Below are 21,586 nucleotides of genomic sequence, written 5' to 3'. Positions count from 1 at the left end.
TGGTATATACCTTGTGGTATTCTGGGCATGAGTTAAAATAAAAAATGGTGTGCATGTACGATAAAATTATTCCTGTTCTGTAAGGTGTCAAAGATCACAGGCTTACCAAGTGTGTTCAGGCTAATGAAACTGGGGGACTTGAACATTAAATCGCATCCTGGAATCTGCCCGAGTGACCTGTAAAGCTGGCTCATGGTGCGAGGGGAACAGTGTGCCTATGAAAAGAGAAAACTGATAGGCAGCACAGCCTGCTGAGGAGGAAGATGGCCTGAAAGGCATCTATTCTTAGCAATGCAGATTGTCTGTCTTGGAAGAATAAGAAGCTCCTTCATCCACATACATTCGTTGTGAAGATTCTTGCATGTATTTAAAGTGGGGTCAGCAAACTTTTTCACCAAGGGGCTGGTCCATTGTCCCTCAGACCTTGTGGGGGGCAGGACTATATTCTTTTTTTGGGGGGGGGGAATGAACAAATTCCTATGCCCCACAAATAACCCAGAGATGCATTTTAAATAAAAGCACACATTCTACTCATGTAAAAACACACAGATTCCCGGACCATCTGCAAGCCAGATTTAGAAGGCGACTGGGCCGGACCAGCCCCCGGGCCTTAGTTTGCCTATCCATGATCTAGGCTCATTCAGCTGCTACATTTGGCCTGCAAAAGGGGGGGAGAATAGATGTCTTCTCTCCCAATAAACACATATTTCTTTCTCAAAGTCCTACTTTCTAAGCTTGCACGTTATGCTAACGTTGCAGCGATGTTTCCCCAGCATCGTTTGTGTGCTGTATCTTGTTTCTGGGGGAAGATAATGCCCCCCACCTGGCACAGTTATTATTTGTTAAAATGCTTGCTTTGTATAAAGTGGTGAGGGGTGTGACACTTGCGTCTTTCAGCATCACAGGCAAAATATCCCAGGTGGTCACTGACATTCCTTCTGCCTGCTGGAGCCATTTTGTGATCTTTAAAAGTAGCTGCTCTGTCAATGTTGCCTGCGTCTTCCCTGTGACTATCCTGACTCAGATTCTTATCCAGTCCCCATTAAGAAAAGAAAAAGCAACGAGAATACACTGCACTACTTACATTTTTAAAGGATTGTTACTGGCTGCTGTGTGCTTCCTCCTCTGAGCTTAGTACAACAAGCATGTGTGTTTGTCTATCGTATTTTCTTTTAGGTGCAAGATACAATTCTTCCTAGCCAGAAACCAGTAGAGAGATGATGCTTAGAAATAGGTATCTGGGCTACTATTCTAGAATGCAGAACACAGGATCATAGACAATTCCTAAAGCACATGATTGGTTTATCTAGCTCTGACTCTCCAGGATTTTTCAGACAGCTCTACCAGCAGATGGAAACTGGGACCTTCTGCAGGCAAACCAAATGCTCTAATAAGGAGTTGCAGAACATTCTGATGAATGCAGATCACCTTCCCTTTCTGTTTTGGAGAGAGTTGAGCAGCAGTAATGCTGCGCTTGGGAGTAGGGATAATTGAGGAATTCAATCTTTGTGAATTCTTATACGAACTCACCTTATCTGGGCCCCCACTAATGAGCAGATTCTCCGTGACTCATACCCGCCTTTGCATTTCCTAAATGTTCAGATGAGCTTTTGGCTTCAAAAACATACCAAAATTTATGTTGTGAGAGAATGCATTTAGCAATACATATTGAAACATAGGATTGTATTCAACATAGTAATAAGTAAGTTCCATCTGCTTGCAATGGAACTTCCTCTCCTTGCATGTTCTCTAAATTTGTTCTAGGGAACATATTTGGGGGTGGGATGGAGTGCTTTTGCACTAGTGGTAATCCTTGTGCTGATCAAACAGGATAGAAGAATAACTGCCCGCAAATGCAAGTTTTCATGCAACATTTTAAACATCCCAATTGAATGCTGAACTGAACTGAACAGAACACATGCAAAAGTGACACGGACAGGGAGTAGACTGATCTCCCATCCTTTTTGGGGAGAATAATGTGCTCCTTTTCATCCATATTCTCGTAGATAGGAGAGGAAGATTGATACAGTGTCATGGACTGGAAGTAATGCTAAATCCATAGCTGAGTGTGAGTAAGCAGGCATATTTGTATTCATGGCAAAAATTGTGGCACTTCATTCCTTTTCCCGATCCTCCAGCTACCCAGAGCTAAGCCATGACTTAGTATTGCGTGTCAACCTGAATTTTTGGTTTGTTTTGCTTCAGACAAACCATGGTCTGTAGCCAAGGTCTGTTCCTGGACTACTGCTTGTAGTTTGGAGGGAACAACCCATAAGCCAGTTCTGATTTAACACTAAGCTAAACCATGGCTTACCTTCATGTAGTGGAGGAGGAGTAAAGCAGCCAAGAGTTTGGCTCCAAGGACCCACATGCATATTCGTTCAAATTATACCAGGGATGGGGAACAGCCAGATCCTGAACTTCCCTACCCTTGACAGGCCACTTTGACAAGTGGTTGCAGCTGCTCACCTGCCAATCGCATGGCATCACAATGACCAGGTGGCACATTTTTCTTCTGCATAGTGGCTTGAGTTCAAATTGCTGCAAAGGGAAGAGTCCGGCTGATCATAGTGGGACTTGATGTCACCACTGACAAGTGCTATTGATCAGTGCTATCGGATGTGATTGATGCTGCTTTAAGCAGGGATTGACTCTACTACACCATGCCAGTGGGGCTTGTGAAAGTTCCTACATACAGATTTGTCAAGAACAACCAGGCGCTTCCAATTGTTCCTTTGTAGCCGTGACTTTACCTGTCCTGTACCTGACATTATATATGACATCAGTTGTAGGACAGGTGGATAAGGCTTGGGGAACACAACCCTAATTTGACCCATGGACTGTAGGTTCTCCACTAAGAACAGGTTGACTGTACCCATGATCAAACTCCCTTGGGTAGTAGCATTGCTGCAAAGCTCACCGGCATCTCTGCTGAAGGCAGACAATATAATAAGTGCTACATACAGAATTATAACCTAGTAATAGCTTGTAAACATGTGTGGCGGGGGGTGGAGGGCGAGAGCTTTGCTCATAGTAGATTCAGTTCAATGAACTGAAAAAGGAAGAATTCTGTTGCCAAAGCCAAAAGCTGGCACTCCAATGCTGGCACACTTATGCCTGTTTCAGTTCATTTCCCCTCTTCCACCCACCTCGGATGCGTGCTGAACATCTTGTTATACATTTAAAATGCCTTTGATACCAAAAATATCAGAGAATGGCTCTCAAGTATTACAAAGCCTTTTTCTTTAGCTAAATTGTGAAGTGATTCTTGAATGTTACTAACGAGGTATTTCTGGTAGGAGTGGCTCTGAAAGGCCACAGTGACCTCAGCTTCCAGGTTGCATCCCTTCCATTTTATTTAGTCTGGGGCTTAAAATAATTCACATTGGCAGAATTAAAGCTGGTCTCTTGGAGTTGGCTGCTCTGTGGGTAGAGTTAGAACAACATGGTGGTGGATTCATAGGAGCATTTGAGGTGTGTGCAATAGATGTGGGAGTGGATGGGTAAATGCTATGCATGTCTATAAGCCCCCAAAGACTTAAAATAAAAATACAGGGCAGTATCCAATGAACATCCCAGCAGCAGAAGGATTTACACTTCCACAATGGAACTTTACCGTCTCTCTTCAGCCCTCCCTCCACCCTCTCCAAATCAGTGGGAATGCTTAGAAGAGATTTAAGAGGCATGTGGGGAGGAGGAGAGGGGAGATGCTATGTTGCCTAAGTGTAAAACTTTGCACTGACAGGGTCCATTCCAGTGGCACCTCAGGTTACAGACACTTCAGGTTACAGACTCCGCTAACCCAGAAATAGTACCTCGGGTTAAGAACTTTGCTTCAGTATGAGAACAGAAATCGTGCAGTGGCGGCACAGCTGCAGTGGGAGGCCCCATTAGCTAAAGTGGTGCTTCAGGTTAAGAACAGTTTCAGGTTAAGAACAGACCTCCGGAACGAGTTAAGTACGTAACCAGAGGTACCACTGTAGTTGGATACTGTCCACAAGGTTGACTGGCTGTGTGGAGTGGACTTCTATGTATGTAACAGGGGCTTCAACATCCTCCTTTTGCCTGCCACTCCACACAGTGGGTTGGGAGACATCCTTGAGCAAATTTTGGGAGAAGAGAGAGATGAGGTTTGCTTGTGCAATGTGGTAAGGCAGAATTCAATTCAATGACATCTAAGTGCCAGTATGTGGCCCTTCTTTTATTCATTTAGAACCAAAGAATTGAAGAACTAGAGCTGCAAGGTACCACGAGGGTCTTCAAGTCCAGGGGTGGCCAACTCCCAAGAGACTGCGATCTACTCACAGAGTTAAAAACTGGCAGTGATCTAGCCCCTTTTTGGGGGGTTCGGGTCAAAGTTGTTGATTTTTTTCAGGGGAGCCACAGATGTTCAGCTTCTTTGGGGGGAGTCAATGATCTACCGGTGATCTACCGCAGATATCCAGTAATCTACTGGTAGATCACGATCTACCTTTTGGACATGCCTGTTCTAGTCCAACCCCCTGCAAGGCAGGAAACTTGCCCAATGTGAGGCTTGAACCCATGACCCTGAGATTAAGGGTTTCATGCTCTTATCGACTGAGTTATCCTCTAATAATAAGCAGAAGGCACATTCAGAGTAGACAAATATGAGTTACGTGGTACCTGCTTGACAGCTTACAGTTTGGCACATGTACCAAGGCTAGTGGTTCTCCATAATCCCGATCTAACCACACCTTTAGGCCTGGCATTGCTCCCTCTGTGATAAATCCAAGGACAGGAAGGGTGGGTGAGGGTGGGCTGAGCTTAATGCACATGCTTTGAGGATACCGGTGACCTGTGTGCTACAGTAATTTCCTAATTTCCCCTTTCAAAATTATTTAAATGAAGTCAAGCCACGCCAACCCTTCGTATTTCGAAGCAGCGGGGCTATCTGCTGTCACTACCCTGTATCCCACAAGCACGCTCTGAGGTTGCACTGCTCAACTTTTTGTTGCATGTTTCCCCTTCAGTATTATCCTCTCAGCAACCCATGTGAAATAAGATTAGACTGAGAAACTGGCTTGCACAAGTCCGCCTCCCAGTGGGCTTCCTAACTGTGGTGGAAGCGTTGAGGCTCATCTGCAACATCTCAGACTTGATACTCCAGCCCAAGGGCGCAAAGCCTTCCACATGCTGTTACCCATTATAAACTGAATTCATACCCTGCCCTTCCTCCGCAAGGAGCGCAGGGCAGCAAACAGATACACAATTTATAAAGGAAATATATTCTGAACACAATTACATTTCAAAACCTCTAAAAGCAGTTTTAGTTAGAAGCAATTACAGTCAAAAACATTCTTCCATCCAATGATCGTGAGATCACCACAAACGCTGTTCATTAGCCACCAAATGCCCGCGTAAGCAGGAATATTTTTAGATTCCTCCTGAAAGTTAAGAATGATGGAGACATTTAGGAGGGCATTCCACAACTGGGGAACCACAGGGGCATGGCCAACTGGGACTCCAGCTCCAGCTCCGATCAGCACCAGCATGGCATGACCAGTGGTCAGGGATGATGGGAGCTGTAGTCCAACAACATTTGGAGCACTACGCTAGTATCACCTTGGTTTGCTTAGATTTCTGAGTGTCCCTTTGTAGCACACTACTATGCTATAGACCCAGTTATTTGATTCGCTAACTCTATAGGAGCATGCTCTTGTGGTGGGTATCAGTCCCAGTGCTTTTTTTCTAAAAAAATAATGTTTAGGGGTACTCTCATTTTGACTCAAGAAAATCAAATTGGAAAATCAAATAGTTCAAATTGGGAAAAATAAATATAGTGGTACCTCGGGTTAAGAACTTAATTTGTTCTGGAGGTCCGTTCTTAACCTGAAACTGTTCTTAACCTAAGGTACCACTTTAGCTAATGGGGCCTCCTGCTGCTGCCGTGCCGCCAGAGCATGATTTCTGTTCTCATCCTGGAGCAAAGTTCTTAACCCAAGGTACTACTTCCTGATTACTGGCATCTGTAAACTGAAGCGTCTGTAATCTGAGGTACCTCTGCACAGTAAATGTACAAAAGTACAAAGATTTACAAAATGTTTAGGGGTATGCATACCCCCGTGTCCCCCCAGAAAAAAAGCACTGATTAGTCCTAGGAATGCTTTCCTACCAGTTCCCACCAATACTTTCTCAGAACCGGTAAAAAGGCTGAGCTGAACTTTGATGACAGTGCAGCTAGAAGCAGACCAAAAGATGAATCCACTGTTTCCTGCAGCCACATAGCTCATCTCTTCTTCCTTCACCTCGACCTAGGTTGTGGAGAGTCAGAGGTTAATGGACTTCGCTGTGCTCCTTTATTGGCTAAGCCCTTTCTGCTCCCGCTCCTTTAACGTTCTGTATGTCCCAAAGTCAGGACCATCTTTTTTATTCTTGCAGGATGTAATACTGTCCTTGAGCAGTATAAATAACATTATTATGCTGGTCTTGTTGCTTGTGTTTGGGATGTTGTTCAAGCAGAGCTGCCATTGTAGTCTTCTGAAAAGGCACACTCGAGTTGTTTGCTTGTTTGGCTTTTTGCTTTGTTGGTTCCAGGGCTTCTCGCTACTCTTGTTCAGAAAACTGGTACCATTTGCTAATTTCCATTTCCCCATGCAGGACAGCTGCTCAGGTAAGCCTGATGTAAAAGCCATAAATCTCTCCCACTGCACTGTCTGTCCCTTCTGTGGAACCAGCAGGGCAGAATTGTCTGCTTGCTTGCACCAATTAGGAATCTGTTTTGCGTAACCTCATTGTTCTTCCTGTCTTTCCCTGTCAGATGCAGATGCTATTTCCTTGCGTGTATGAACACTGTATTTCCCTGTCTGGGTGAAAATAAACAAAACTGCAGCAAGATGTCTGGCAGCAGCTTGAACACAGAGGTAGCGAACCTCAGGCCTGGAGGATGACAGAAGCCCTCTAGCCCCCTCTGCCTGGTCCTGAAGACCCTCCTAAGGTCACACCCTTCAGTGTCCCCGCTTCACACCTTTGAGTGTTTTTGCCTGCCTTGAATGCATCATTCAGCTCTGATAATGGTACCACTTCCTGCCCTGGATGGAGAACACAGAGAGGTTTATGTAAAATACACATTCATTTTTCTGTTCACTTTTGCCTCTGGCCCTGTCTGCTCTTGCCATGTGGCCCCTAGAAGGAAATGTAGCCTGGAAAAAGGTTCCACAAGCAATATACGTCATGCAAAGATCATGGCCCTGCTGAAATTAGTATGGAACCACATTTTTAGGTACTGTGATGTTGGGAGCTTACAAAGGGCAATGGGTGTTGCAAAGGGTGACCCCACTGTGACAGAGCAGAAACGGCATGGGTTCCACACTGCTTCTGCCATCAAGAGCCAGTGTGGTGTAGTGGTTAAAAGTGCTGGCCCAGGACCTGGGAGACCAGAGTTCAAATCCCCACTCCGCCATGAAGCTCACTGGGTGACCTTGGGCCACTCACTGCCTCTCAGCCTCCCCAACCTCAGAGTTGCTGTGGGGATTAAAGGAGGAGAGGAAGAATCATGCACACCAGTTTGAGTTCTTTGGAGGAAAGGTGGGATATGAATAAACAAGAGCTGGTTCAGCCTGTTATATTGGATACTGAACTGGGTTCAACCACAACAATGGGGAGGGACTGTATATCAGTGGGAAAGCACATGCTTTTCATGAAGAAGTTTCCAGGTTTAATCCTTGGTATTGGCAGGATCAAGCGGCGATATTCTCTCCAGACCAGGGAGATGATGTGGGAAAGACTCCTGCCTGAGAACCACTAAAAGAGTAGAGAATTCTGAGTAAGATGTACAAATTGCACTGGGTTAAAGCTGACTGAAGGTCCAGAGGTAGCATTATTATCAATTTATGATGTAGTGGAAGGTTCACAGGCTATGAAGGACTTGCTCACAAATTTATTGACAGCTGCACGAATTATTATAGCTAGGAAGTGGAAGGGGCAAGCAGAATATAAAATGGAAGAATGGTATACAGAGGTGTGGGATGTAGCTATTAATGATAAATTAACATGCACCATTAAGGTAACACAGGGAATATGCAGGAGAAATGATTTTGAGGAGATATGGAGGGTGTTTGTAGAATTTGTACTGTTAAAACGGAAAGGGGTCAAACCATTGCAAAAGGTGTTGAAATTTGGGGAGGTTGGATAGTTACAATGGAATGGTCTCAGTGGTGGGGTGCACATTTTTATTCTTATTCATTTATATTACTTTATCAAAATAAAATTTTAAATTTTAAAAAAGATGGGACAATTTGCAGTACCCAACTTGGACATTGTGGGTATTATAAGCCCTTCTCAGTACACAGGGCATGTCTTTTGGCATATATTTCCTCCATAATTTGCAATCAACACTTGACGTTAAAATGGCAGGTAACATTAAGCGGAAATTAACTGACAGCTGGCACTGGGAGATTTTAAGTAAAGATTAATGCAACTGAATTAATGGGATAACTTTGCATTTTATTTTTCTGAAGCAGTAATTCTAGACCTGTTGGTATTCTAAACTCAGTTCTTTTTAGCTGTATCAATTTCTTAGTCATACCTGGGGAATTTTTTTAATAATGATAATCAAAACAGTTTTAAATATAATTTGCATAAGGCTTTCTGAAACAAGGTTTGTTCAAAACTTTTACTCAAATGTTGAAATTCCATCAAATGAACTTACATGTAAAGGAAGCCTCTACATGTTTACTTAAGTTAGACCAAATGAATTCAACAGAATTTACTCTTTGATTCAACGTGCACAGGATTGCAAGCATCCTAGGCTTAAACATCCTAGTAATTGCAATGGGATTTAGAAGGTGTACATTCTGTCGGAATTACTCCCCAGCAAGTGTAAAATACGGATGCAGTTTTATTTTTCATGGATACGATAATTTGCTCAATGCACAGGATGAGGTGAAAGCCTCAAATCTGAAGTAAATCGACCGTGCTAAGGACTGGGATATTCATTTCAATCAGTGCTTAATATCCTATTGATTCAAGGTCGGTTTTTCCTACTAATATTTCTCTTTATGTTGGAATCAGCAGTTAAGAAAGAGAAACCTTTCTGTTGTCATACCATCACAATACGTAGGGTTTTATCTGTCTGCACTATGGGACTTCCTCTTATTCCTGCGAGCACCACCCTCATCCACTCTGGTGAGTTGGGAGGACGCCCCAGAACAGATTTTTTTTTGGGGGGGAGGGGGCAACATAAAAAGAGGGCCCTGAATAAGCTCCTACTAATTGCACAAACCTGTGTCTACGGTGCTGCAGCAACAGCTTGTGCATTTCTGATGAGCACAGAAGCATGGGTACCCTGCACAAATACATCATGCACATAGCGGTTTTGGTCATCAAGGGTGTGTTTGGAGAGATGGGAGCCTGTGGCTTGAGAGATGAATGAAGAATGTTGGCTCTTCCCATCACACAGCAGTTTAGTAACAGAAGTGGAGAAGCCCAGACCAGGCAGCATGTTTCATTGGCTCCTGAAGAGACTTTCAACCCAAGAGCTCTTGCTCCATTTCTGTCTCCCTTCAGCCCTTTCTAACTCAGAATTCTCCCCAGATCACATAACCCTTGGATTTCTTCCAAGGCCCCACCCTCACTGGCCTTTCTTCACATTCTCCTTGAGAGTATTACCCGGCTACAATATGTCCTTGACCTCTGATGTCTTGTTTGTCCGGATGGAGGAGAGAGCGGTGTGTGTGAATGTGTACAGAAGCTACCCTACTGCAAGTGCTAAATTTTTGGTTCATTGGTCCGGCCACTTTCATCTCTGGCCCCAGCCACCCCTGGCATATGGCCCTCATAAGGTTTCCTCATAAGAGAATGTGGTGCTAGGGTGAAAAAGGTTCCCACTCTTTGTTTTGTACTATTTAATTTGTTTTAGTGTTTTAATATTTTAAACCACCATGGGTGTGCCTTGAGGCACAGTGATTTACAAACAGAATAAGTAAATAACGCTGTAACCTGGCATAAGGTTAGACCACTTGGGGAGGGGAAAAAAAGGCAAAACAAGCAACTGACTACGCAGCGAAATTGGGCCTGTGTGTGGGGATGAACATTTCCTCTGTTGAATTATGTTTAAAGGCTGCATTATTATTTGAGCATAGATTAGATGCTTAGGCATTCAACCCGTTGCATCCTCATTATACCCCTGGTTAATGGGAAATTAAATTGATTCAGTTTCCCAATGAACAGTTATGAAACGGCATTTAAACTCTTATTAAGAATGTGTCAATGTGTGTCCCCTTAATATAGATTATTATATGCAAGTAATTGTACTGCAGTCACTGGAATCATAGGTATCTAAAATCACCTCTATGCTCCAAGCACAAACTGGCTCAAATACCATTACTTCATCTGAGGAACTGTAGTTTTGTGAGGCTTAATCCCTAGAATATTTTCAGTTTCTTCTGTAGGCAAAATGAAAAAGAGATAGCTACATTGACTAAGATGGAATTGTTTTAAGATGATTATTATTTTTATTTCCTGCATTAAAATGCCTGAGTGACTCATTTCACAAAATGAACCTAAGCCTTTTTATTAAAATGTAATGACAGCTGAGTTCAAAAGAACTTCAAATGATATTAAGTCTCTCCCCCCCCCCACCTGAACTGCTGGACATACATACCAAATGTTAATAAATGGTCACCACTTTAAGTTTTTAGTATCCAACTTTATTGGTAGGGTAGCCATGTAAAAAATGTTGAGAGCTTTTTTAAAAAAACAAACAAAACAAAATTAGTATTACTTAGGTGAAGCATAACCCTGATCTTCTACAGTAGAGATCCCAGTTACAACTAGGCATTGAGAAACAAGAGCACTCTGCACTTTTCAGTGAAAAGTGGCAGTGCCTCTTCAATAGCATATGCGCTTAGAATGTATTGGCAATACTCTCTCACACATCTTTTACTCGCAACGTCCGTGAGCCCCACACTACAGGATATGTGGCATTTTGATGCTGTCTACTTTGTTCCTTCCTTCATGGCCTTCCTGAAAATGTAGCAGGCTGGCACAATCTGCTTCGTAGAAGGCATTCTTCCCTCTCTCTCAGCATGCCAAGAGGAGGTAGGGCTCCTTCTCTGTAGCTGTTGTGGAAACAGAAGCTGCTATCCCCTAACAGGCTAGTAATAATTGGGGCCTTGGTTGCAAGGCTGAAATAACAAGCCCAATCTTTGGATGCAGGCCTCTAGTTCCCTAATACACGTTTTTTAAAAAAAATGGGTTGCTTGTCTGAAACGACCACATACTTTGTTTAGGAATCAATGTGCCCTTCACCTGGGGTGGTGGTACACAGCGCTTTCAAATACAGTGGTACCTCAGGTTAAGTACTTAATTCGTTCCGGAGGTCTGTACTTAACCTGAAACTGTTCTTAACCTGAAACACCACTTTAGCTAATGGGGCCTCCTGCTGCCGCTGCGCCGCCGGAGCACGATTTCTGTTCTCATCCTGAAGCAAAGTTCTTAACCTGAAGCACTATTTCTGGGTTAGCGGAGTCTGTAACCTGAAGCGTATGTAACCTGAGGTACCACTGTATAGGAATGAGGACACTCAGCCTCACCTAGGTCAGTTGGAACTGTTTGCCATCATGGAGACTGGGACTCTTGTCAATCCCTTTCCCCACTCACGTCCACACAGTGACTGCAGGCAGGCATTTGCAGTCGCAGCTGCGTACTAATACAATTTACATTCCCCATAAAGGAAATTGTAACGGGAGAAACTCCAGCCTGCACAGTGCACCTCTGTCAGGCCAACTGCATTGATTCGTGAGGCTAATAATCTTTTTTTCTGTGCAGTCATAGCTGCCCACCTGAAGAATGAGAGAGGAAGGGGCAACTAGGAAGGGAGACGAGAGTGTTTCATTCTTCCAATATCTAGACATTGGCATCATAATCGAAGTTGATTGTCGGTACATCTTGGGGCTTATGAGCAGAAGTACTTTTCACTCTGCACAACATTAACTTATGGAACTCGCTACCACAAGAAATAGTACTGGCCCCCAGCTTGAAGGCTTTGAAGACAAATTCATGGAGTCTGATTTCTCCACAAGCAATGGTCAGGGACAACATAAGCTTTGAAGAAGAGGAGGAGGAGTAGTAGTTTGGATTTGATATCCCGCTTTATCACTACCCGAAGGAGTCTCAAAGCGGCTAACATTCTCCTTCCTCCCCCACAACAAACACTCTGTGAGATGAGTGGGGCTGAGAGACTTCAGAGAAGTGTGACTAGCCCAAGGTCACCCAGCAGCTGCACGTGGAAGAGCGGGGAAGCAAACCCAGTTCCCCAGATTACAAGACTACTGCTCTTAACCACTACACCACACTGGCTCTCTGAGTGCCAGATGCTGGGGTTAAGCAAGATTTGGCTGTCACACTCATACCCCCACCTTCTGTGCTGCCCAGAAACAACAGACAGGCTAACACTAAAGACACAAATCCTGAGTTCAGGGGTGAGGAACCTTTTTGACTCCACGATTGTCCACAAGGGCCAATTTTGACAGGGAGCAGGCTGTGTGCCACCACTCGGGATTAACCCCGGAGGTTCTCCACCCCTGACTTAGACACAGAATCATAGAGTTGGAAGGGATCTGCCAAAGGCCATCTAGTACAACCCCTTGCAATGCAGGAATCTCAAGCATCCATGACAGAAGGGCCATCCAACCTCTGCTCAAAAACCTCCAATGAAGGAGAGTCCACAATGTCCTGAGGGAGACTGTTCCAATGTCAAACAACTCTTACTGTCATAAAAGTTCTTCCTGATGTTTAGTCCTTGATCTCCTCTACAAGGTTAGTGGTTGGGAGGAGATGAGTTTCATAGAACTATCAAGTGCAAGGAGTTCTTTGAAAGCCAAAGATTTGCTTTGCTTCTCTTACTAACCCATGTTGTCCTGCATGAGCTACAAAATGGAGACCATTGCTCTGTGCACTCAGGTCTATCCCTCCTCCAGCTGTAGCCCAGCTGTGGGGAGCTTTGGCCCTCCAGATGATGTTCAACTACAACTCCCATCATCCCTGGCCATTGGTCATACTTGCTAGGGCTGAAGGGAGTTGTAGTTCAACATCATCTGGAGGGCCAGAGGTTCCCCATTCTTATAACCTGCGAAGGAAAAAACCACCAAGCCTGGGCTTTGATCTTGCAAGATCAGCTGCCGCAACCACATTAAAAATATTCTATTTTAGTATTTGAAGACTATTTTTGTTTGCCAATAAAGACATGGTTTCATTGAGACAAGGGAGGAAAAGAGCCCATCGCTCACCGTGCATTTCACTGATTTTAACAACAACATGTTATATATCAACAAAGAATGTTCTCTACTCATTTGTATCAGTTTCACTGTGCACAATGATTCACAGTCTTTAAATTGCTCATCTTCAAAACCACCAAGCAGTGCAGATTATTTGTATTGCCCATTTGGAGAGAGGAAAAACAGCAGCTGACAAAGGCCACCAACCAACTTCAGGGCTGAGCAGAGATTTTGAAACAACCTTCTCTGTGGCCTAAGCCTAGATCTGAACCACACTTACACAGTTCAGTGGGGCTTTACTCCCTAGCAACTGTGCACGGGACTGCAGTCCGAATTGCATAATGAAGCAGCAGAATATGGAGCAAGGGACAGAACAGTGGAATGCCAGTGAACTCTACAGTTTTGTCATCCTAGGCAAAACTCATCCTTCCCTCTTCTACGCAAACATACCTTCAAACTGAAATTCTGGCTACATTAAAAAAGAGAGAGATTTGTTACAGCTTCCACCATCCTGACTTTCCCCCTCAAAGGAGTTTTTTTTTTTTTTTTTTTTTAAGGATGAGTGTCTACTCAATGAGAGCAAAGAAGCATGTTTGAGGGATTGTCAAATGATGAGAGTCCACTAGTTGCCTTCTGTTTTTATTTTCTTTTTCTCTGGCTGGCATTCCTCAGCCTCGCTGGGAGCTGGTGATTCTGGAGCTTTGGGAGCACTGGTGCGGTGGGCCCCCAAAGCGTTTGGAGCATCGTGCAGCGCCAGTGGCGGCGGTGGCGATGATGATGATGGGAGCAGTACAGAGGTGCTTGGGGAGGAATGCGGAAGGTGCCCTTGGGATGTGGAGGGCACTGGAGGAGGTGGCGCCCTGGTGACAAACAACCGTGCCAGGTTCTCCAAGGCAGCTGTTTGCCTGTCCATGGCATCTGCAATCCGCCTGGTCGACGTCTCCATAAGAGTGATGAGTTTGTCCATGTTTTTGGTGGCCTGGCCCACGTGGCTTGCAAGGATGGTCAGCTCCTCCTTGCGGGCATTGCTCTCCCTGGCCTGCGTAAGCTCAGACGTCTCCCTGTGCCTCGAGTGCAAATCGGATAGGGCGCACACTAGCCTGTCGCCCACTTGCGATATGGCGTCCACGAGGTCCGAGGCAGCGTCGGGTTGCCTCCTCTGTTTCCTGCTCCAGTGGTTGCTTGCTCTGTCAGTGTCGGCCAGGGGCCCCCTGGGGAAGGAGCTGGATGGGCCTGCAATGGAAGACAGCAGGAGTTAACAAAATGGTGGTGTTCTGCAGGTGGCCAGCAGCACACCAGATGCCAAAAGAAGTTAAAACAGCAGCAGCAGCCTACACTTAAAAGCAGAGAGGAACCTGTGGCCTTGCAGCTGCTGTTGGGCCTACAAAACCCATCATCACTGACCATGCTGGCTGTGGCTGATGGGAGCTATAGTCCCAGGAACATCTGGATGGCTCTAGGTTCTCTTAATTTCAGCCAGTGTTCACTAGGGCTTAGCTCTGGAGCATGCCCAACAATGCTAAGGAGACAACCTCTGACATTTGTGTGGACCACCCCCCCTCACTAAGTAGCTATAGCCAAACCTCATACATTTGGGATTACAACAGGGATGGGGAACCTGTCATTATTACAGGTCATTATAACATTATTACAACTCCCATTATCCATGACTATTGGGTTATGGTGGCTGGGACTTATTGGCATTGTAGAATTTGCCATCTGGAGGACCACAGGTTCCCAATCCCTAGATTACAGGGACATGCTTCTAGTATATAAGTGGAGTCCTCCCAGCACATCTCAGAGGTGGTTGTTTTCTAAAAAAAGAAATCAAGCTCAGCCCAAACCATCATCTTAACTTAACCCACCTAGGTGACATTGCTCAAAAGCAATGATCTTTGAAACAGGAGTTGAATTCTCAAAATTCACCTGAATTGACAGCCGAATGGCTCTCTCCTCTAGCACTGGGGAAATGGGGCAAAGCCTCATCACCTGCCAGAATGTCGTCTTCTCCATGCTGCTCCCATTCATCATCTGGAGATTGAGCATTCACGGGGTCGGAATCCATCCGCGGGTCTTGAAAATAGCCATTTGAGTCATCCGCAGGCTCTGGGATGGAGGCTTCGTCGTCGTCGGAAACGAGGACGACGCTTAGTTTTTCGTTTTTCTCCTGCTCCAGCCCCAGCTTTTGTGCCTCTCGATTCCTCCGATCTATGGAGAGGGAGACTTTGGATACCACCAGGCCTTTGTGCATGCACAGGAAACTATTCAAGGAATCATAGAACGGCAGGGCACGTTGGCCACTCACAGAGGAGTTGTTTCCACAAACAATGGCCTTGTATCCTCGCCGAAGCTCTTTGGCACGCAAACGGCACTGCTTCATATCCCTGTCATAGCCGTATTCCCGCATCCGATCAGAGATCCACTCATACTGAGCCTCGTTGCGAAAATTGGTGGCCAGCGAGGCTTGGACTTGGTCGTCGCCCCAGATCTCAATGAAGGTCCGGATTTCTTCATCAGGCCAGTAGGGGTTACGGTGGCGGATGCTCTTTCTAGGAGCAAACGGCTGGATGTTCATATTCTCCCTTGGCAGTTGTTGCTGGTCACGAAGCAGTGACTTGGCCCCTGCAGACAAGGTACGTTTTGCTGATATGTAATACCTAGAGCGGAGATTGTTCAGCTCTTGCAAGTTGTTCTGCAGATTCTTTAAGAGGTCGTCATTACCAGCCATTATTTTCTTTCTGCCTCTGCTGCCAAAAGAGAACCCACACCAGTTAAAACCTCACAGGCACAGCAGAGGTTATTCTTTCCCCTTTAATTGGTTTTCTGACCTTCAGAGAGTTATTTGGCAAGTGGCCCCGATCACATAAACTATCAATTTAGCTTAGGAACACAAACGTGCTGTTTTCCCAGTTACAACAGGCCCCTTTTAGAAGGATGTACATACCTCTATTGCTGAACTGTTTGTTTATATGTATTGTTGTTTATATGTTCTCCTCCCCAAGGAGAAATACAGGTGTTTTGGGAAATGATTGTAGGCTACAGTACTATACCCACTTACTTGGAAACATCATTTATGTATGTGAGGCTTGTTTCCAAACAAACACGTAGAGAGGATTGCAAACATTTATGGAGAAGGCCATCAATAGCTACTAGCCTTGTTGGCGATGCTCTCCTTCCAGAGATGGGTGCAGTATGCTTCTGAACTGCTAGGACTCATAAGTGTGGGGAGTGCTTGTAAATTTCCCATAGACATTTGGTCAGCCACTATGAAAACAGGATGCAAGAACCTCTGGCTTGATCTAGCAGGGATTTTCTCATGTTCTAATTTGTCTCACATGGACAGACACCTCCAGCGGGTCCCTGGGTTTTTGAACTGACATGGGGTCAGTGGAACAGCCACACAAATTTAAATCCTGGACTTACCTGGGAGACAGGGCTATTTAGAGAAGCATGGGGTTTATGAATAACGCAATTAATGTTTTTTCTTCTGCACACCTGACGTGTTTGGGTTTTGCTCTACCAAAAAAGTCTGCACCACTGCATGAAACTCCACATCACATACTTGTATTTTAGCAACTTGTGTGACAGCCACAGGTGGCCAGGAATTCCATGCAGGCAAACAAGGGGGCTGGTGGAAGAGGAAAGGATTTATTCACAGTCCACTTCCTTTCTGTGCAAGTCACAAAGAGAAGGATGCCCTTTTCTCTACAACTATCACAGAAATACAGACAGCTGCCAAAGGAGGGGTGGATTGTTCCATCACTCCCCTGCCAGTCTATTTGGTAGATCTCTTTTTTTACTAGCCAGCCAAAAAGCTAGAAGCCTGCATTTCCATGCAGGTGATGGAAGATAGGGCTTCCTCTCTTGATAGGTCAGCACGGAGACTCATAGCAGGCTAGTATAATTTTTTGCAGCCTAGATTAATTTTATGGACTTCGAAGTCTAAAGCCACATTCTGTGTTGCTTTACTCAGAAGTAAATCTCAGCAGGTCCAATGGTACTTACTTGAAGCAAGCCTGCATGTGATGCAGGCCTTGTTGAAACAACACCATCTCACTTTATTTGGGAGTAAACATTTGCACCCCACAAAAGACTTTCTGAGCTTTAGGTTGTGATTTTAAACACAAATTTGGAAAGCGAGTGCCATTCAGGTAATTGAGATGTACTTCCAAGTAAGCAATTCAGCACAAAACAAAAGCATGCAAATGTTTTATTTCCCGGTCAGGGCTCACTCAGCCATGTCAGCAGAACATAAAAGCAAGACATTAGCTAATGTAGACACTTAAGAAGATGACAAATAAGCTTCGCTATTAGCCAAAAGTCTCTGCAGGGATAACAGAGTAAGGCACATCTAGTGGTCTGTTCTTATAGGGGTGGGCAAGCTGGATCTAGGATGTACAGACAACAGGAGGGAAAATCACATGGTGGAATGCTCCTTCCTTCAAAAACCTTCCATGCCTATAGAAAACTAGTTGCAAGAAGGCTTAGCTAGACTTCGCTTTTATGGATCGGCATTCTATTATGCCAGCCTCCATCTGCATCTTGAGGTGGTACAGCCCAGACACAGGTTTACCTGCATCTGAGCCGTACCACTTGAAGCCACAGGGGGTGGCTTGCATAATTGAATGATTGTCTATATTAGTAAGATAATAGTAACAGAGAATTAGGCCTATATAGCTAGAAGGACCCAGGAATGAACAGGTCTCCAGTACAGACAGCTGATATATGACAGGTTGGGCATGCAAAAATTACTGGAAAGCTCCCTTCTTGAACTCACACCTTGAGGGTGAATCTACAGCTTTCCGGAAACACTTCTGCAAAATAAAAACCCCACCAGGCTTAGATAGCTGTCTAGCCAGCAAAGATGCTACCAGTTTCCCACATTAAGTTCAGCCTGCAGTTATTTCCACCTGCAGTACTCCTAAGGTACCCCTGCTGCACAGCTCTGGCATTTCTAATACAACAGAGCGAAACAGAGTCTTTGGGTTTGCAGATCAGTACCACCAGACTCCAAGAAGCTGGAATAAATCCAAGGGGCTTTCTCCAAAAACCAATTTATAAGAATCCCTCCTCCCTCCAAAAGCCACAATCCCTTTTTAGCTGAGCAGCAGATGCAGATCGCAGATTCCCCAGCAAACTGAACACCAGACTTTTCACAGGGTATGTAAAGACGAGCATCATTTTGCATCTCATGGGGAACTTGAAATCTGGAGTTGTTTTTGTTTTTTTTAAGTACTGGAAAACAACAACTCTGGGGTACAACATTTAACTCTTCCTGGTGTCTGATCCTGCTCCTCCTCCAAGCAACAGACCTCCCCTCCCTCACCCACTTCCAGGGACACCCAGGGGTGCTCTCCAGCGTTTCGGTGCCGGCCAGGGGTTTCCCAAAGCATCCCGACCCTCCCAGCCGCCTTCCCCCAAAAGCTCTGCCGCTCCCCTAACCCACAGTCGCACACTTACTTGCAAGTTCCCGGCTCGCTCGTGGGCATGCAGGCCGGCTGCGATTGGCTCCCCCGCGTGACGGGCGCGGCGCCCGCCCAACCAGACGCGGCCTTGGGGAGGCAGGACGAAGCAGAGGAAGAAGGCGGGGAGCCAGCGCTCAATCGGGGAGGCGGGGAGGGGCAAGAGTCAAGCCCGTGACTGACGTGCGGAGCCTCGAATCAGAGGGCGGACAATGGGGAAAGGGAACTAAGGGGGTGTAGGAAAAAATAGAAATAAAAAGTAGTTGCAAAAGAAGAGAAGCCGCAAATAGGAGCAAATGCATTTAACGTTGGTTAAGGAGGGGATCTGCGATCACAAATGTTGCAAAAGCAATAAATGGATGAGCATGAACAAAAGCAGAGGTTGAAATGGATATAAAACAATATATTATTATTTTTTAAAAAAAATCACCTTGCAAACTCAGTGAAGCATTTGGAGCCGGGCTGGCGGGGCGGAGGGCGCAGCAAACTTCAAGGAGGAGCAGAGCTGGCCGGGAAGCGGAGCAGCACAAGTTTGATGGTCCCCGGGCAGGCGGGCAGCGCTTGCAATTCAAATAAACTTTCCCTTCCCACCATGCTGATAGAGGCCCATGTGACCATCAGCAGCCAGACCTCCGGTCGCCCGAGGGGTGGGGCTCCAGCGGCGCTTTCGGCCGCGCGGCGAGGGTCATTTGGAAGTTAATCCCCTTGTCGTGGCTTTGTTCGGCGGAGCTCGCTCTGCTGGCGATAGGCGGCTCCGGGTTGCCAGGGCGGGGAGGGCGCTCAGCCCCCCCCCAAGTATTTTGCAAACAGCCTTTGCCAAAAAAACAAAGCAAAATCAAAATGCATATTCTCATCCACAAACATTTCCCCCGGGAAGGAAGCGTCAGGTTCCCCAGAGCAGTCATAGAATATGCCCTACTCTTAATAAAACACCTTGTTGAATTCGGAGGCGATTTACTCTCGGGATTGCAGCCTTGTCTGCTCAGACGGACGCCCTATTGAATTCAATGGAGCTTCCTTCCAGGGTGGTATGGTGCTGTGCGTTTTGAAGCAAGTCTTCCAAAGCTCTCCAGAAATTTAGGGCGCCCCATGCACCCCACCAAGGAAGTGGCTTGCTCAAACTACATTCTGTTAGATGCCAGTGCCACCCCAGTCTAGGAGCAGTAAGAGACTCCAGGGGGGCACGCACACAACCATATTCTGTTTGCTTGGAATGGAGGTCAGCTGAGACGCTGATGTCCTTGGAATAATATGGATAACCAAAGGATGTTGGTTGTTGACCCACTTCTCCTTTACATCCATTGTTTATCAGCCAAAGCTGACACGGAACATTTTTGGGTCACATGCCGCTACTGAGAATTCTAGAAGGAAAGCTGGGCCTTAGAAGAGTGATGAGGAACCTGTGGCCTTCCAGGTGTTGTTGGACTCCAGTCAGGATGGCCGGTGGTCAGGCGTGATGGGAGTTGCAATCGAACAATATCCAGAAGGCTACAGGTTCCCCATCTGTGGTCCAGAAGTTTCACCAAAGTTATCGACCTGATACTTCACAGAAGGGGAACCTATGGCTCTCCAGATAGCTGCCATTATACCTGGCCATTAGCCATGCTGTCTGGGAGTTGCAGTTCAGCAGCATTTGGAGGGCTACAGGTTCGCTATCCCTTTTTTAGAGAGACTGACCACCCAGGACAGGCATTTTCACAGCCATCTGTTCTACTGAGCCTCAGGTAACATCAGTTCTGGTTTTTTGCACTGAATTGTCCCCCCCCCCCCACTTTAATGTAGTATTTCACTGATTGCAGACAAGCATTTAGGAATGCCACCCAGATCTGATGGAATAGAAAGACATTCCATTATTTCCCCATCACCTTGCATGCTGCCTGTACTTGTGTATGCCGAAATACCTAGAGAAATACGTACTTGTAGGTGCAATTATGTACCTGTAGGCGCAATTATGTATCTGTGTGCACAATGACTTTGTTGCAGCAAGGATTTTACTATGATCCCCTAAATGGTGGTGTTCTTCACTGGAAAGGTTGGCCAATCAACATACCTGGTACAAGGGGCCCATGCTCTGTTGATTCTTCATCCCGAAAGGAGTATCTGTAATCCTCAGGCCTTGTGAATTGAAGCAACCTTTGCAATCCAGTATCGTCTTACTCATTTCCCACTTCTAAGTATGCTGGAAATTCAGAAAGGTTCATTGTCAAGCTTTCTAATGGGCAAATTTCAAGGCGGTGGATAACTACTCCAGTTTTATAATCAAGATGCCATATTCCTTAAAAGTAGCTCTTCAAATTTCATCTGGAAGAGCCTTGACCAATAGTCAGATTTTTTTGCTCACCCACTCATCTCAGTAGAAAGTTAGCACTCTGAAGTCCTGGCTATGCCCTCAAGGATAGTATTTAACTAGTGGCTTCTTTCATCACTGTCATGTTAACAACCTCCCCCACTGAAGTTTAAGCATTTTAACCTCATTGGGGGAAAACACCAAAAGTACAAAACCATATACAGTGCTGTTTTTTTAGAAGAAGAGGTGCCAAAAGTCACCACAGAGGCCTCCCTTGTTCCCCTATAATGGCAATGTCTCCCACCTGAGAGGTGCTGGAACTGAGTTCCAGCTGTAAAAAAAAAAAAAAAGCTCTGACTGCATACATGTTAAACAGCAATGGCAAGCTAGTAATCTCATGAATTCAGAATTATTCCCCACAACTTTCACAACATGTCCTTAAATGTCTAATTCTTGAAGATGCATGACGTCAACCTGTAACTTAAACAAGCCTAGAGTGCAATTCTACACATGCCCGCTTAGAAGATCTTTTAAGTTCAATGAAATTTACTCTCAAGTAAGTGTTTATAAGATTGCAACCCTGGAGTTTTACGTTAATCCTA

General features: G+C 45.3%; 1 protein-coding gene across 8 annotated transcripts; it reads right to left on the bottom strand.

The window, feature by feature from the left end:
- Positions 1 to 10,645: 10,645 nt before the first annotated feature.
- LOC310847851 (uncharacterized protein) lies at positions 10,646 to 19,443 on the bottom strand. 8 transcript variants are annotated; one of them, XM_083745968.1, is made up of 5 exons: positions 19,128 to 19,338; positions 18,696 to 18,923; positions 16,294 to 16,499; positions 15,162 to 15,982; positions 10,646 to 14,468 (listed from the first exon to the last, which is right to left on the bottom strand). In XM_083745968.1, exons 4-5 carry the CDS (start codon positions 15,961 to 15,963, stop codon positions 13,858 to 13,860), a joined length of 1,413 nt encoding a protein of 470 aa, XP_083602094.1. In that variant the 5' UTR covers positions 15,964 to 15,982; positions 16,294 to 16,499; positions 18,696 to 18,923; positions 19,128 to 19,338; the 3' UTR covers positions 10,646 to 13,857. The 8 variants fall into 8 exon arrangements, with proteins under 8 accessions (XP_083602094.1, XP_083602098.1, XP_083602093.1 ...); XM_083745972.1 differs by lacking the exon at positions 16,294 to 16,499 and having other exon boundaries at positions 15,225 to 15,982; positions 19,128 to 19,346; XM_083745967.1 differs by lacking the exon at positions 16,294 to 16,499 and having other exon boundaries at positions 19,128 to 19,339.
- Between the last annotated feature and the right edge of the window lie 2,143 nt (positions 19,444 to 21,586).

The sequence above is a fragment of the Podarcis gaigeae genome, assembly GCF_964106915.1.
Source record: "Podarcis gaigeae genome assembly, chromosome: 6".
Taxonomy (NCBI): Eukaryota; Metazoa; Chordata; class Lepidosauria; order Squamata; family Lacertidae; genus Podarcis; species Podarcis gaigeae.
This window is presented reverse-complemented; position numbering and strand designations above follow the sequence as displayed.